The sequence below is a fragment of the Arvicola amphibius genome, chromosome 5 (assembly GCF_903992535.2).
Source record: "Arvicola amphibius chromosome 5, mArvAmp1.2, whole genome shotgun sequence".
Taxonomy (NCBI): Eukaryota; Metazoa; Chordata; class Mammalia; order Rodentia; family Cricetidae; genus Arvicola; species Arvicola amphibius.
Genome location: NC_052051.1, coordinates 150,094,244 through 150,110,417, shown reverse-complemented (window position 1 = coordinate 150,110,417; position 16,174 = coordinate 150,094,244). Strand labels below are relative to the sequence as shown.

At 37.6% G+C, this 16,174-nt stretch overlaps 1 protein-coding gene and 2 non-coding genes across 11 annotated transcripts in view; 1 reads left to right on the top strand and 2 right to left on the bottom strand.

Annotated features, from left to right (window-relative positions):
• Nucleotides 1-16,174, bottom strand: part of Pias2 (protein inhibitor of activated STAT 2) — an 81,505-nt gene that overhangs the window by 37,913 nt on the left and 27,418 nt on the right. For all 9 annotated transcript variants that reach the window (XM_038329568.1, XM_038329560.2, XM_038329561.2 and 6 more), the window contains 2 exons: nucleotides 12,717-13,191; nucleotides 5,011-5,095 (listed from right to left, as the gene is read on the bottom strand). In XM_038329568.1, coding sequence (XP_038185496.1) covers nucleotides 5,011-5,095; nucleotides 12,717-13,191 — 560 coding nt within the window. The remainder of the gene's footprint in view (nucleotides 1-5,010; nucleotides 5,096-12,716; nucleotides 13,192-16,174) is intronic.
• Nucleotides 3,115-3,219, bottom strand: LOC119815976. The gene has a single exon (XR_005285646.1). It is a non-coding gene; the product is annotated as a small nucleolar RNA U13 (small nucleolar RNA).
• LOC119815953 lies at nucleotides 10,296-10,427 on the top strand. The gene has a single exon (XR_005285624.1). It is a non-coding gene; the product is annotated as a small nucleolar RNA SNORA41 (small nucleolar RNA).

Here is a 16,174-nt window from a genome sequence, read left to right as displayed (position 1 = left end):
ATAGTCCATAGAGGAAAGTCAAGGCAGAAACCGAAACTGTGCAGGAACCTGCAGGCAGGAGCTGATGTGATGCAGAGACCGTGGAACAGTGTCATTAATTAAGAAAATGCCTTACACTCTTACCCACAACCCAACCTTATGGAGGTATTTTCTCAATTAAAGCTCCCTCCTCTCGGATGACTCTCTACCTTGCGTAGAAAAACAAAAAACGAAAAAACTAGCCAATATACATGGTAGTCTATGCCTGGAATCCCGCACAGAGGTATGAAGATCAGAAATCTAAAGTCATCCTTAGCTAACCATCAGCTTTGAGGCCAGCCTGGGCCTATATGACACCCTGTCTCAAAAGAACACTTTTTAAATTCAATATATAAAATCTGATAAAAATGAAGTATCACTCTTATCCATTGTTCTACATGTTGGATTGTACCAGAAAAAATTATTTAGAGTAATCCTTTAGCCTTCACCTTGCTCGCTATTTTTTATTCTGTAGTTCCCTGGAAGGCACAGCAGTAACTACTTAAACTCTCTAATCACAAATTTTCTGACCTGGGGCAAATGAGTCAACCTTTCTGTATTCAATGTCTTTATATTCAGAGACAGAAAATGACTACATCACTTGATCAAGTTACTGTGATGACTCAAACACAGTCATTCAAATAAATGCCTGGGCTTAAGGTGGGCACAGGGAGTGTAAGCAGCTGTCTCCTGTTCCTGCTGCTTCCCTTTCTTCCGGTGGCCTACATCTTCCTCAAGCATTTCTTCAAAATATTCCAATATTCTATATATTACCGACCCCTTCTAAGCAATTCTTGATTAAATCATTCAAATATTCCACTTACTCAAGTCAAACAATTCAGTCTGGGACCTGAAGCTTCAAAGGTAAATGAAACAGTTATCCATAAAGATTCATGCTAGTAGATACAACCAAAATAAAATGTGACAATTACTACAGGAAAAACGAAAATCTAGTTTGTCTTTAAAAAAAAAAAAAAAAAAAAAAAAGCTACGTGCCAATCAAATTAGAACACATGACTGTACAAGAATAATTCTTTCTGTTTAGTGCTTCCAAACAAAAACAGAGGGGATTCTCAACCAGAGACAGACTGATGGGAACTTTGTGAGCACACGAAAGAGAAATGCCAAGACGCGAGTGCAGAAAGGCACAAAGTGCACAGCGCTACAGGAGAGGAGACTGGAAGTCATGCCCCAGCCAAGAGAGGGAGGGCACAGACAACAGGTGAGAGGAGCTGCAGATGACAAAATATAAAGAAGTCCTGCAACACAGGTTTTTAAACACCAAAGGGAGGGGGGAAAACAGATTTTTTGATTACATGGTTACTGGGGGCTGGAGAGATAGCTCAGGTAGCTTGCAACAACTTACAACGGTGCACATGCGGGCACACACACACTCAGTACAGCTTCCTAAGACACAAAGGTTAACAGTGATCTTGTCCCCTCACAGCAACTCATCTGCCATGACTAAATTAGTTTTTTTTAATGTAACACTTTGCAGTGCCAATGGAAATTTTATTTAAATAATTCATTATCAAGGCTGCAATCTGCCATTAATCACAACATTTAAGAGGCAGAGGCAGGTAGATTTCTGTGAGTTCAAGGTCAGTCTGGTCTACAGAGTGAGTTCCACAACAGCTAGGGCTAAAAGGAGAAACTATGACTCAAAAAACAAACAAGACCACAACCAGATGTGAAAAAGTGATTATGTCATTCCATATCTCGCCTTGTACCTAGCAATCACTTAGTGTTGACCGTAAGCAAAGATTTATCACTAGATAAAGATATTAATGATACATTTTTATGTAAAATGTACTTTTTTCTTTGTTGGCTTAGTAATATCAAAACTATTACAAAGCAGTTTATTTATGTAAACATTACCCTGTGAAACCTCAAACTTTATAGATTATAAAATCTTGAGGTTTTTTTTTTTAAGATATATAATATTGTCGAGTGGTGGTGGCACATGCCTTTAAGCCCACTTGGGAAGCAGATGCAGGTAGATCTTTATGAGTTTGAGGCCAGCCTAGTCTATAGAGTTCTAGGACAGCCAGACAAACCCTGTCTTGAAAAACCAAAAAACAAAAAACATTATATAATTTTAATTAAAACACTATGATTAATCATCAAATCTACACACTTTCAAATGTTAGATGGATATAATCACTTAAAGCTCAACAATACACACTTAAATAATAAGGACTGAAATATGTTAAACAATTTCCCAAAGTTACTTGCTACAGTATCTTTTCTCTAAAAAAAAAAAAAAAAAACCAAAAACCAAAAAAACACCTCTCATATGACTTCAAATTTTCCCTCTACTTTTCCCGATGGCCCCAGGACATAATTTAACTTGCGAACCCTCAGTTCTCTAATGCTCAGTCTTATAAGAAGGCAGTTTTGGTGCCTGCTAGTGCTGCTCTGCAACAGAGCACTTGCTTAGTCACCTCTGAGGTTCCCAAGTGCCACAAGGGAAAGAAAAAGGCCATGAATAATGTATTAACAGCAAAACAACTGTCTACTTTTCTCACCCTCTTAGAAAAGGTTGTTTTTCTGAGTGTTTTGTCAGCACTTATGTAGTGTACTACTTGTATACATGTAAGGCACCAGAATCCTGGAAATGGAATTACAGTTGGTTGTGAACCTGGTGAGAGCTACGAACCAAACCTAGGTTCTCCACAAGAGCAGCAAGCTCTGAACCATTCTGCATTTCCTGAGGACCTGCAAAATGACTCCCTCTTTAGCTGGAAATGATCATACTACAGACTTCCCTTCTCTTTCCCTTTTATCTCTTAAGTGCACTTTTGCAGAGAAAGAAAATGACTTTGAGTTTCTTCTTTTCACCTAAATTAAATGCCACAGGACCTCTTTTTCTCTATCCAAAACTGACAAGATTAACAACAGTATTTCTCCTGATTGGGGGTATTTAATATTTAGGCCAGGGAGGGTGACTGCACAGCTAGCTTTTCCCTGAACTATTCTGGTTTTTGTGGTTTTACTGGTTTGTGGTCTTAGGTTTCTATTGTGCTGATAAACATCATGACCATAACAATCTGAGGAGGAAAGGATTTATTTCAGCATATAACTTTTTTTTTCTCATGTCAGATGGGTAATGTGCCCACTTCGTAACAAGGTTTAATGGGCGGCACACATCACACATTGGCATGAAACCCCAATCATCATGCTCATGAACCATGAGAGGATCCAGCATATAACTCTTAAGTAACAACATTTAACTGTTGAGGGAAGACATGGAATGAACCCATCAGGGCAAGAACCTGGAGGCAGGCGGTGATGCAGAGGCCAGAGAGAAATGCTGCTTACTCAGCTTGCTTTCTCACAGTACCTACAAACTGTACCCAGGGGTGGCACCACCCAGAGACATGGCTGTCCTGAATCAATCAGAAATCAAGACAATACATTGCAGGTGTGGTGGTTTGAATGCTTGGTCACCAGTTAGAGGAACTATTTGGGAAGGATTAGGAAGTGCAGTGCTGTCAGAGTAGGTGTGGCCTTGGGTGAAGGTGTGTCACAAGGGGTGACCTAGGAGATTTCAAGACCCTGTGTCTCTGTCTCCCTCTTCCTCTTTTCCTCCTCCAATCTCTCTGCCTACAAATCAGGCTACCAGTTTCTGCTCCAGTGACTACATGCTTCCTGCCATGATGACCTCTAACCCTTTGAAACATAAACAAGACCCTTTTACAGCTGCCTTAGTCATGGTGTTTCACACAGAAACAGAACACTAGAACAGCAGGCTTCCCTTAGGCCAATCTAGTGGGACTTGAGAGTTCCCACTTCTGAAATGACTCTAGCCTGTGTCAAGTTGACATAAACCTGGCCAGTACTTTTCTTTTTAAGACAAAGTGTCAGTATGTAGATCAGGTTGGCCTTCAACTCACAGAGATCTGTCTTCTGAGTGCTGGGATTAAAGACAAGTGCCACCATGCCCAGTCTAGCTTTTGTTCTTACCCAAGAATCATTAATGTTACTCACATTTAGTCTCAAAAATGTTTTGTTTAGTTACTTTATCTTTGGGCTGTTATCAAGTTCATTTTTACTCTGAAAGAGAATCTCCAGTAGCCAAAGTTGGCCTTGAATTTCTGATCCTCTTGCCTCTACCTCTGGAGAACTAGGCTCACAGGCATGCACCACCATGCCCAATTTTCACAAGATCTTTTATTATGTTGCCCTATTTGTAATAAAATTTTCCTTTGAAATATTGAGGGTGATAGGAGCCTTTGACCAGCATACAGAAGTTCCAAGGTTTGTTTCCAAGCACCAGAAAAACAAATAAAACAAAAAAAATATACTGGCATATGTGACTAAAAGGTGCTTGAGGTTTAATTCAAAGGTTACAACATTTTCTAATATACAGTATCTACTACTTGACTAATCTTTGTCAAACTATATTCATATTAGTTAAGAAATAGTCCAATTGGGGCTGGCAACATGGCTCAGTGACAAAGGCACTCAATGCTAAGCCTAATGATCTGAGTTCAGTTCCTGAAGCCACATAACAGAAGAGAACTAATTTTGAATTCTTGATATTCTCTGACATCACACATGTACCATGGCATTTGCCACAAACACACACACACACACACACAAATATATAAAGTTTCAAAAAAAAGTAATAGTCAACCTTTATAGATTGAAATGTGAGCCCCAAAGGTTATACATGGAAGTCTTCACTCACAATATGACTGTATTTGTAACTGTCATAGATGCAATTAAAATTCTTAAAAGAACCCTTAAGGTAACAGACATGGTATCATGACACTGTCATGTTGCATAGTGGAATGCATTACAACAGAAAAAAATTCATGTGTGACACAGGAAAATGTACAAGCCCCAAGGAAAGGCTTTTGGAGTAACAAAACATCAATACCTCAATCTTGGAATAAACTTCTATTTAACTCACCCAGTTATTAAGATAACTCTAGAAGACACACACATAACCTTTGAGAGAAAAGGTATTTAAAATATTCCTCTTACCTTGATATGCATATCTCTCTAACTTGCTGAGGTGTCAAAGCAAAAATAAAAAACTTCTCTTGAAACCGTTGAATACTGCTTTGAACTGAGGAGGGAAAAAAATTTATTCAGTAACAAATAAGCACCTGAAATAACCAGGAACTTGAGAAGGTGTTGGCTAAATGCTGGAATGTTCAAGGTTAAATTTAACACTCCAAACTTCAGTATTGTGTGAAATTGCTTTCATATTTAATTCTAAGTAGTTATCTGAATGAGCTTACTCTTAAATACGTAATCTTTCAGTATTCTAAAACATTAATTATATTGTGATGTCAAAAATACAATAAAACCATTCAAGATGACATTTCATTCCAGACTTCTCATGAGAGTCAGACACTCTCTCTCCTAGTAATGCAATACAAAAATCTGATGTTTTGAGTAATTTGTTGTTTTCTATTTCACTACTTTATATTTAATTACTCACAACAAACAAAAGAAAATCCAAATTTTCAGAACTTTAGGTAAATGTGGTAAATAGCAATTATTGCTTATAAAAGATAACCTAGCTAAAAAGAATTACATGGCAAAGTCATTCTGTTAAACTACATTATTCAAAGCTAAAATGTATCGATAACTTCACAAAGAACTGTAACATATCAATACTGCTGAATTAATTATTCACTGATGTTCAAATGTTCATTATAGGCATGGTGGCACATGGCTGTAATCTTAGCATTCACGAGGCTATCACAAGGGGATCCTGAGTTCATAGCCACCTTGGGTCATATACTGAGTTCAATGCTACAGAGGCCCTGTCAAAAAAAAAAATAACAGAGTCCACTGACACATAGGAAGGGGAATTGCCCATAAAATACTGCAATATCACCAAAGAGAAAGCAAAAGTAACTTCTGTGTGTTAGTGTTGCAATTATTCCAGATCATGAACAAGGTGACAACTAAAATGTCTAAGGTCAAAGGCCCTCCTTGTCAGTCATACCAAACCAAGAAAAATACTAACTTCTTGAATAAAAAGCATGGGCACCTTATTGCAGAATTTATGCTTCTTAGAAATACAATAATGCTAATTCATATTTTCTCAGACTATCTCTAAAATAAGGAAAGAGAGGGGCTATTTAAACATTACATGTGAAGCAGCTTTACATTACACGATATAATTACAGGACATAAAACAAAGAGTTTCCACTTCCTCAGTTCCTTCTTGCTCTTCTGTTCCTTTTGTATGGTTTTCCCTTTCCTCTGTTAATTGTTAAGCTCATCTACGACCTCTTAATTATTAAATCTAATACAATAACCCATATTATGATATTGCAAGTGACCACAAAGTGATCAGAGGCTATAAAATGATTGCTTAGTACACACAAGGCCCTAAGCCTAATCACTATCACAAACAAAGTGAACCAAGTAAATGCATACAGTGTTTTCAATCTTATTTAATAGTGTAAGCACTGGGTTTCTCTAGTCATAAATCTGAAAACATGTAACACAAGTGCAGAGTGCCCAAAAAACAACAAAGTAAAAATGAGGAGTGTACGTGCACACGTACAAACACACACGACATAAAAGTTTAGTTTTTTCCTCAATTAATGAGAACACTTTTTTATGACTGTTTTATAAACCAAATGTGAAAGACATGTGAAGATGTTCAGAAAACAGAAAATATGCAGGTATATTTCTGGTAGTCTGTATTAAGTCCTCGGGAGGGAAGGTGGGAGGGAGGGAGAGAGGAAGAGAGGGAGGGAGGGAGGGAGGGAGGAAGGGAGGGGGGAGGGAGGGAGGGGGGAGGGAGGGAGGGAGGGAGGGAGGAGGGAGAAAGGGATCTGGAAAGATGATTCAGTAGTTAAGAGTGCTCGGTGTTCTTACAGAGGACCAAAGTTAGACTTTTAACACCCACATCAGTTCCAAAAGGTCCAAGACCTTCTTCTCACTTTGAGGATACCCGCATGCACTCAAAAAAAGTAAAATTTGGGCCAGATGGTAGACACCTTTATTACTCAAAGGCAGAGACAAACAGAACTCTGTGAGTTCAAGGCCAGCCTGAAATACATGGTGACTACCAAGTTAGTCAGGGCTACACTGTGAGACCCTTGTCTCAAAATAAGTAAAATAAATGAAATATTTCAACGAAAAAAGCTATTGTCTGATATATGCATTTTGCCACCTACTTGATAATAATGACTCTAGCTTGGTAAAATATTTATAGATAAAAAATTAGCATCTTAACATACCTTGTTAAATATTCTAAATATAAAGTCTGTTAAGCCATCCAGTCCATTCTCTGGAAGTATTATATTGACATATTGTATTAAGCTGGCTTGTATTTTGGTCAAGACTGATCTCTAGAAGTTGTACTCAGGCTGGGAGTGATTGGTAAAGAGATGTAATAATTAGTTTCATTAGGGGCTGAAGAGATGGCTATCAGTTAAGAGAACTACTTGTGGATAGAGATACTTGTCATGTTCATGAAAGTTATTATTATTATTCACAACAGCTAAACTGTGAAAGCAACCCCACGTCCAGACAGACAAGTGGACAAGAAAAAGGCAGTATTATACACAGTGGTTTGCAGCTTTAAGTGCTAAGGACAAGCATGGAGGACATTATATTAACTGTGAAATAAGTCAAGTAGCAAAAAGCCATACTGTATGATCTTACTTACACAAGGTACTTAGCATAGTAAAAATCAGATAAGAAGGCAAAATTGTGGCTGTCAGAAGCTGGAGGAGAAGAAATGGAGAATGACAGCTCTATGGGCTCAGAGATTCAGTTACACAAGATGAAAGGAAATAGAGATGGAATGGTGATGAGTCACACGAGAATACACTCTGAAAGCCGGGTGGTCATGGCTCAGCCTTTAATCCCAGTACTCGGAAGGCAGAGGTAGGCGGATTTCTGTGAGTTCGAGGCCAGCCTGGTTTACATGAGTTAGGTCCAAGACAATTGCTACAGCGAAGTCCCGTCTCGAAAAACCAGCTGAGGAAAAAACCAAAACATTGCTTGAAATAAAAGGGGATATTAAAGTTCAAAGATTTATAAAGATGCGCTAATATTTACATACAATGGTAACTGGAGAAAAATAAGGCCATTATATTATCAAATGCTATCAAAACATAAAATTATATTTTTGATAATTTGGTTCTTCCAAACAACAGATATCATCACTATATTAATAACCAACCACTACAAAAGTCAACTGAAGAGGTCAAAGAATTGAGATTTCTTGTTGAAAAATAGAGAATTGCCGGGCGGTGGTGGCGCACGCCTTTAATCCCAGCACTCGGGAGGCAGAGGCAGGCGGATCTCTGAGCTCGAGGCCAGCCTGGTCTACAAGAGCTAGTTCCAGGACAGGCTCTAGAAACTACAGGGAAACCCTGTCTCGAAAAACCAAAAAAAAAAAAAAAAGAAAAGAAAAGAAAAGAAAAATCGTGAATTGAAGTCAGAATTATGAAAGAAGGAAATAGCTATAGTCCAATTCCCAGAAGTCCTAATCTTGACTTCAGTATTCTTTGTCTCCCAGAGAGTCCTGTTGTCTGACGTCTTCTTCCCTGTCACTGCCCATTCTTACTGACATCACTGCTCATGTCTACTACTGCTATCAAGTTCTCATGAGACCATGTGTGGAGTTAGTCCTCTTCAGCATCACGTCCATCACCATTCCTCTGCTATGGGGTCCCAAGTCTGAATAAGCCATGTCTAAATTCCATTCAGTACAGTCCTCCATCAACAACAATCTTGCTCTTTTCCTAGCAAACCTATACTTCACAAGCCTCCAGAAGCCTCTTTACTTTCTTCATTATTTGGTTTTACAATTATCCACTACAATTTCAACTTCTTTGATTACTAAAAGATCTCTCCTTTCTTGACATAAATTCCAATTGTGTGTGTGTCATTACAAGGTTCCTCAAGTCTCTAGAAAGCTTTATTGAATTCCCCATTAGCTAGGGCATTGCAAAATCTGAGTATAATTTATAGTACTTAATCATAACTACATACTCAGTTGTTACCCTGATCTGCTCACTTTTCAGTTCTGGGGAACAAATTTAGGGCCTCACACATGCTAGAGAAGTCCTTGAACCCTAAGCTCCAGTACAGGACCCTGCTACAGTTTTGCACACCCTCTCTGACATGTCTTGCTGTGTAATCCCTTTGCCTCAGCCTCCCAAATTATAGGAATGTGCACCTTGCCCAGCTTTGTTTTTCCTTTTTCCCTATTAATAACTCCTAAACTGCATAACATTCTCTCTAAAGTCATCTCATATTTCTTCTACCTTCCCTACAATTAGACTACATGGCCACCTCCAAATTAATATTCATTAATTATCTGAGTTATTAAGATATGTTTGTGTTTTTATTTATTCAAATAATTTAAGTCATTCATTTTAATGGATTTAACATTAATGAGCACATCACTTTATATTTGTTTGATCATACTCAGGAGCTTACTGAGCATATATCCTAATATGAAAGACTTAAAAGATATGAAAAGAAGCTAACCTAACACAGTAATCTTTGAGATTAGCAAAGATTTAAAAAACAGTAATACAATGTGAGGAACCAAGAAAAACAATACAAACACATGCTGTTAGAAAAATTAAATTAGCACAAAGCTTTTGAAGATGTTATTAAACTTCACTGAACATCAAAAATTTAAATATTCATGCTCTTGGGCTCAACTTTTCATCTAGGCATTTTTTATCTTTCATAAATATATATAGTTATTCAGAAATATAAGTAAAATGTTCAAAGATGATATGTATATAGAACTGTAGGAATAGTGCCTGACATTTCATATACTAAAATATTCTAAGTGGGCAAAAACTGACTTCTGATAGCACCAAGGTAACACACCAACTATAATCTAAAGACAGCATATACACTTCCAAAAGCACTAAGAGACTGTCCTGGTGAGAATCTCTATAGGGCAGGACTCACAGCTATCTGAAAAAGAATAACAACCCCCCTCAACAGGAAGACAACGCAATGGCCCTGCAACTGCAAGTCTTTTCAAATAGAGAATAAGAAAAAAAACAAACAATACATTTAGAGATGGCCAATTTTGAGATGTCTCTGCCTGAACTAGAAATGAGACCTTCCCTTCCTGTGTTTCTAATGTTTATCATCTGAGAAGAATGGAAGAAAAGGAAAGTAAGTATTTGTTTATGGAAACAGTGACAAACATGAATACAGAGAAACATATGAACACATTATTTTAGCTTGAGGATAACGATAAAACAGGTTACACACATTTCTAGCGTTATAATCTGTTTATGAGCAAGATACAGGCTTTCGCCCACAGGTACTGGTCTGCAGCTGGTCTCACGGTGGCGGTTGTAGCATTCCTCTGTGGGATAGAGACTGTTACACAATTTCATGCCTCTTTCTTAGCCAAACAGAAAGGGGCCTGTGTGTGACAGACACAAGGTGGAAGAAAAAAAAAATAAAAGATACAGGCTTTCATAACTACTTTCCAAAATAAAGTATATCCAGCTGAGCATAGTGGCACATCCCTTTAACCCCAGCACCGAGGCAGCAGCAGGCAAAATTCTGTGACACTGAATTCTAGAACAGCCAATGCTACATTGAGAGACCCTGTTTCAAAAAATCAACACTTGGAATGCCCAATATAAGTTTAATTTATTAAGTTTATTAAATAGAAAAAAAACTCACTTTCCTGGACAGATGGTGGTACAAGCCTTTAATCCCAGCACTCAGGGAGAAACAGGTGGATCTCTCTGAGTTCAAGGCCACCCTGAGCTACACTAGGTTGATCCAGTGAAAAAGAGAAACAGAGCCAGGTGGTGGTGGCTCACACCATTAATCCCAATAATTGGGAGTCACACACCTAAAGGCACTAGGAAGGTGGAGACAAGAAGGAATATGGTTGGGAGGCGAGAGGAAGGAGACAGGAGCTCAGGGCATTCAGTCTGAGGATTCGTGGAGACAGAATTTTGCCTCCCTTCAGTTTGAGAATTCAGTAGAGATAAAAAGTCTCTCTAATGAATGGCTCCTTTACTTCTCTGACCTTTCAGTATTTACCTTAATTGACTCCGGGTTTTTATTAAGAACAATTAGAACTCGTGTTACAGGCATGTTCCACTCACTGTATTCAGCTTTCTGTTATAGTGTTTTATGTTTGTTTCTATTGTATATGCACACAACAGAACACTTACAGAGATCAGATGATAACTTGAAAGGATCAATTCTCTCCATCGTGTGGATTATAGATATTAAACTCGTGTCTTGAGGTTTGGCGCTAAGTGTCTTTGACCCACTGAGGCATATTGCTTTCCCTCTAGCAATAATTTTCAAAATAAAAAGTTTAAAGAAGCAAGTTTTCATATAAAAATTTCAAGGATATGTACTTTTTTGTGGTGCTGGACATTATTATTACATATATCTGTATGTGTTCACACACATACACACAATCAGAAAACAACATGCGCTAGTCAGACATCTACTATGTGGGTTCTAGGCATCTAGGTTCAGGTTATGAGGTTCCACAGCAAACACCTTTTACTCTCTGAGCCATCTCACTGTTCCCAAAGATCTGTTTTTAATAGCATTAATAATAGCAAAAAGGCCAATGAGTTTCTTATTTTTCTTACAGAATTTAAACTGTTAAAAATAAATGAAACAAAGTAAGATACCAAGTAGCCATCTTGGCCTGTCAACAATCAGACCATCCTAACCTCATTACCAGTCCTGTCTGAAGACTTCATCCTGAGTGACCAAGATATACTGTACCACCTACACACACACAAAATAATAAACAAACAAACAAACACCCTTTCCCACTTTAGAAAAAAATATGTAAGAGGCTTTTTTTTAAGATCAATTCTTTTAATTATGTGCACATGCTTGTGTGTGGTATAAAGGTGTGCAGGTCACCTGGAGCTGCAGTGCAGCTGCTGTGAGCCACCCTGATCTGGAGACTGAACTGCGTCTTCTGCAAGAGTAGTACTTACTATTACCCACTAAGTCATCTCGTCAGCCTCTAACAGATAAACGTGTTTAGGAAAGCAGCTGAAAACTGCATTGAACAAAAGCTAGAGCTCTGGAACACTATCAAAACATGAGAGACATTATGGCCTAAAGTCTATTCCCAATTCACACAAAAGCAATCTGAGTCCTTTAGACATAAAAAGAATATAGGAGGTAATTCTAGCCACAGGAATTAAGAGGGCAGAAGAATTAAACAAAAGACACACAAATTTGAAAGGAAAAATTTAGCCAGGTGCAGGGATAGATCTGTAATCTAAGTTCTTGAGAGGCTGAGGCAGTAAGACAGCATTCCAGTATAGCCTGGGCTACACACTAAGACTCCTTATCTTGAGATAAGGACTTACTATGTAATCCAGACAGGCCTCAAACCCAAAGATCTCTTGGATTACTGAAGACCACCATGCCTGGCTATCAGCTCTCTTGAATATTTGAAGCATTTATTTATCTGTGAAAGCATGCAAGCTGTGATACGCATATGCAGGATCAGAGAACTTGTTCCAGGAATAGGTTCTCTCCTCTCACCCTGTGGGTCTTGGTAACTGAGTTCAGACTCTCAGAATGGGCAGCAAAGGTCTTTACCCCATGAGCCATTTTACCAACCCTTGGTATTATTTTTAAGGTATTAATAGAAAATCATTAATAAATAGTTGCAGGCTGATTTCTTTAAAACATTTTTTAATTATAAAGTAATTTTTCTTAACACTTACCTAAACTTGTGGGCTTGATGAGAACATCAAGGACATCATAAAAAGGCAGGTTTTTTAACTGCACATCAGGATGGACAGGAGGAATGGGAGGAGATGGCTGCTGCATCTCAAATGTGGGCTTAGTGTCCTGAAGCAGCACAGAACCAACAGGAGATGAAGGTGAATGAGGTGTAATTGAAGTAGAAGGCAACGAATGGATTCCAGCCACAGCCAAGTCAGGTTCTACTGGTGATGAACTACCATCCAAACTGAAAACTGATGATTTGATTGTAGATAAATCAGAAAGTCCTTCAAGTGTCCGTGGGTATCGGCGTCTATATAATTCTCGAATTTTAATCTGAACCGCAGGGCTGCAGCCACTCTTCAATAAATGCAACGCCCTCATCAGGAGGTCATGTTTGCGCCCACTTTTATTCCGTCCAGCAAAGCCTAGTAACACTTGTAACTCAGAAACCCTAAAACTAGAAACCATATTCTAAAAGGGAAGAAAAAGAGAAAAAAAAAGACAAGTCATCATCAAGTATATTTTTTAAAACCCATTTAATTATACTGTAAAATAAGATTTTTCCTAATAATAATCAATATTTACATATACCACACCACTTAGAATACTAAGATTCAAAAAGTTATCTTCTCTTGAAACTTCCATTTGAGTTATGTTAAATCAGACTCTTGGTTTAATAAACATCTTATTGTCAGATTATGCTCCAATATAAATCCCTATTTGCTTCTTCACTATAAATTCTTTAGCCAATGAAAATGTTCTTTTTCAAAACTGAGACCTCATACTATAAAACAAAGTATTTGTACAAAATTGTCCACTAATTAAACAAACAACAAGCTGGATTTTTATGTAAGATAAAACTTTTAGTGTTCCTTAGTAAATCTACAAAATCCAGCTATAACTGGTATCCAAAGCCAATGTACTTTTAACCCATATTCAAATATTAAGGAAGAGACAAAATATTTTTTAAAGATACTTTAAAATATTAAGAATAAGCCAGACTGATGAGGCACACATTTAATCCTCGCACTTGGGAGGAAGAAGTGCTGTGGGACAATGGTTTTACCCTGTAAACATTTGTTTCTTGTACTGGCTTAATAAAAGGCTGATTGGCCAGTAGCCAGGCAAGAAATAGAGGCAGGGCAAAAAGAACAGGAGAATTCTGGGAAGAGGAAAGATTCAGTCTGCAGTCGTCACCCAGACACAGAGGAAGCAAGATGAGAATGCCTCACTGATGAAAGGTACCAAGCCACATGGCTAACACAGACAAGAATTAAAGGCTAATATGAGTTATAAGAGTTATTAAGAAGCCCGATCTAACAGGTCAACCAGTTTATAATTAATGTAGACCTCTGTGAGTTTCTTTGGGGCTTATCGGCTATGGGACCAGGCAGGACAGAAATCTCAGTCAATAAAGAAGCAGACATATCTTTGTGAGTTCAAGGCCAGCCTGGTCTACAAAGTTAGTTTCAGGACAGTCAGGGCTACACAGAGAAATTCTGTCTCAAAATACAAAAATAAACAAAAAAATAAAACATTAAGACTAAAAATCACATACATCCTATTTAACAGTCATACTTCAAAAATGATTTAAAAATTTCAACTTGGTATTCAAATGAGAATAAGATCTCTACCAAGTAAGGAGCGGAGTAGATAGAATTCTTAAAAATCAAGAGTAATCTCATATACTTACTGATTTGTACTTGAGTGTAAAACAAACATAATAAGCAATTCCTGCTTTACATATCTCAACTATTCAGTCACAAAATCTAGTAAATACTCTAAAGCTCTTGCTACCTTTTAGGTCTAGCTATGAAGTAATAGTCAAATCTGAACAAGAGGTAAAAGCACAGAGGTGAGATTTACTTGTGGCACACATGAATCATCTACCAAGAGAAAGGAAGAGACTTGAAGCCACCCATCCAAAACCTACTCTCTAGAGACCCACGTCTCTCTGTGGCTTGGGGTCTTTCCTATCCTACCTCATCAGTGAGGCATGAGACAGCCTGGATTCCTTTCTTCCAAGACTAAAGCTCTTAACCCCAGGGGGAAGGAAGGGAGTAGGGAAAGTTATTAAGTACCAACTAAAAAGACGACAGGGATAAGAGCTTAGAAATAAGAATGTGGAATCACAGGACACTGAATTGTACAAGATAGTATTTACATTGAAAATTCTGCAAAGACAATGGGTAAGGGTCTAGGAGACCCAGTGGAAAACCTGGAACCTGAAGTCTACATACAGGCGACAGGGACCAAGACTCAGAACCCTGGGTTCTTAGACATGGTTTGGTAATTAAGAGCACTGGCTGCTCTTCAGAGGATAAGCGTTCAATTCTCAGCACACACATCAAGGAGGTCACATGAGATCTCTCTCTGCCGACACCTGCACTAATATACACATAGCTATATACATATCTGTGTAGTTAAAAATAGGACTTTTTAAAAGATGCTATCTTTTAAAACTTGGTTTTAGCAGCAACTTTCATCCAGGTACTTTGGGAAGGGAGTGTAGTCAAGTCATCAGAGGCCTCAACGGGTAAGGTTAGCCTGCTGTGATAGTAGCTCAAGAATGGATTTTTGGCTATTTTTCTTCACCAATGTTTGATGTGTGTATCTTTAGTATAATCTTTTAAGCTGATTTTTGTTAGCTTTTTATTCCTATTCTACACTACTTGCTCCCAAAGTCTAGCTTTTAATATGTCCTTAGCATCTACTTGCTCTGAAAAAAGTAATTTCTCTACAGAAAAATATTTGATTTTGTTTGTTTTTTAAAGATGCACAGAGCTAGGGATAACTCAATAGCAAGGCCCTTAAAGTCCTATTTACAAGACCCTGGTTTTAATGTAATACCAAAAAAAAAAAAAAAAAAAAAAGAGGCAGGCAGGTGGATCTCTGTGAATTCAAGGCCACCCTGGTCTACAAGGTGAGTTCCACCCTATCTCAAAAACCAAAAGCCACAAAACACAACAAATTACAAAGTTAAAACTAGGAATATAATCCTATAATCCAATCTAATCACATTCAGTTAAAAACAAACTATAGAAAATTTTAAAGCTGTGGTGTATATGAAGACAAGTTAGACGCACCACATTAAAAAACATCTCAAGTAGGAAAATATTCTAGTTACCTGTAATCATCAATACACTGTTTTCTTGAAACTTTCCAAGTGTTAATTAAGTATGAGACAGAACTAAGAAAAAGTCTGAAATTTAGGTAAATTCTAGTTGATTAGAAATTGATACACATACATTCAAACAAAGCCCTAACACATAAAGTAAAAATAAACCTTTACAAAACATACTAGATTACAAAATCTATAAAACCCACAGCTCTAGACATCTCTCTAAATGTTTATCTATAATTACAGAAAATAGTTCAAGAAACAAATAGTTATCAAAATCAACCCAAAAGCAGAGGAATTGAAGGATAAAGCAAAAACAATTAGAAGACAAAA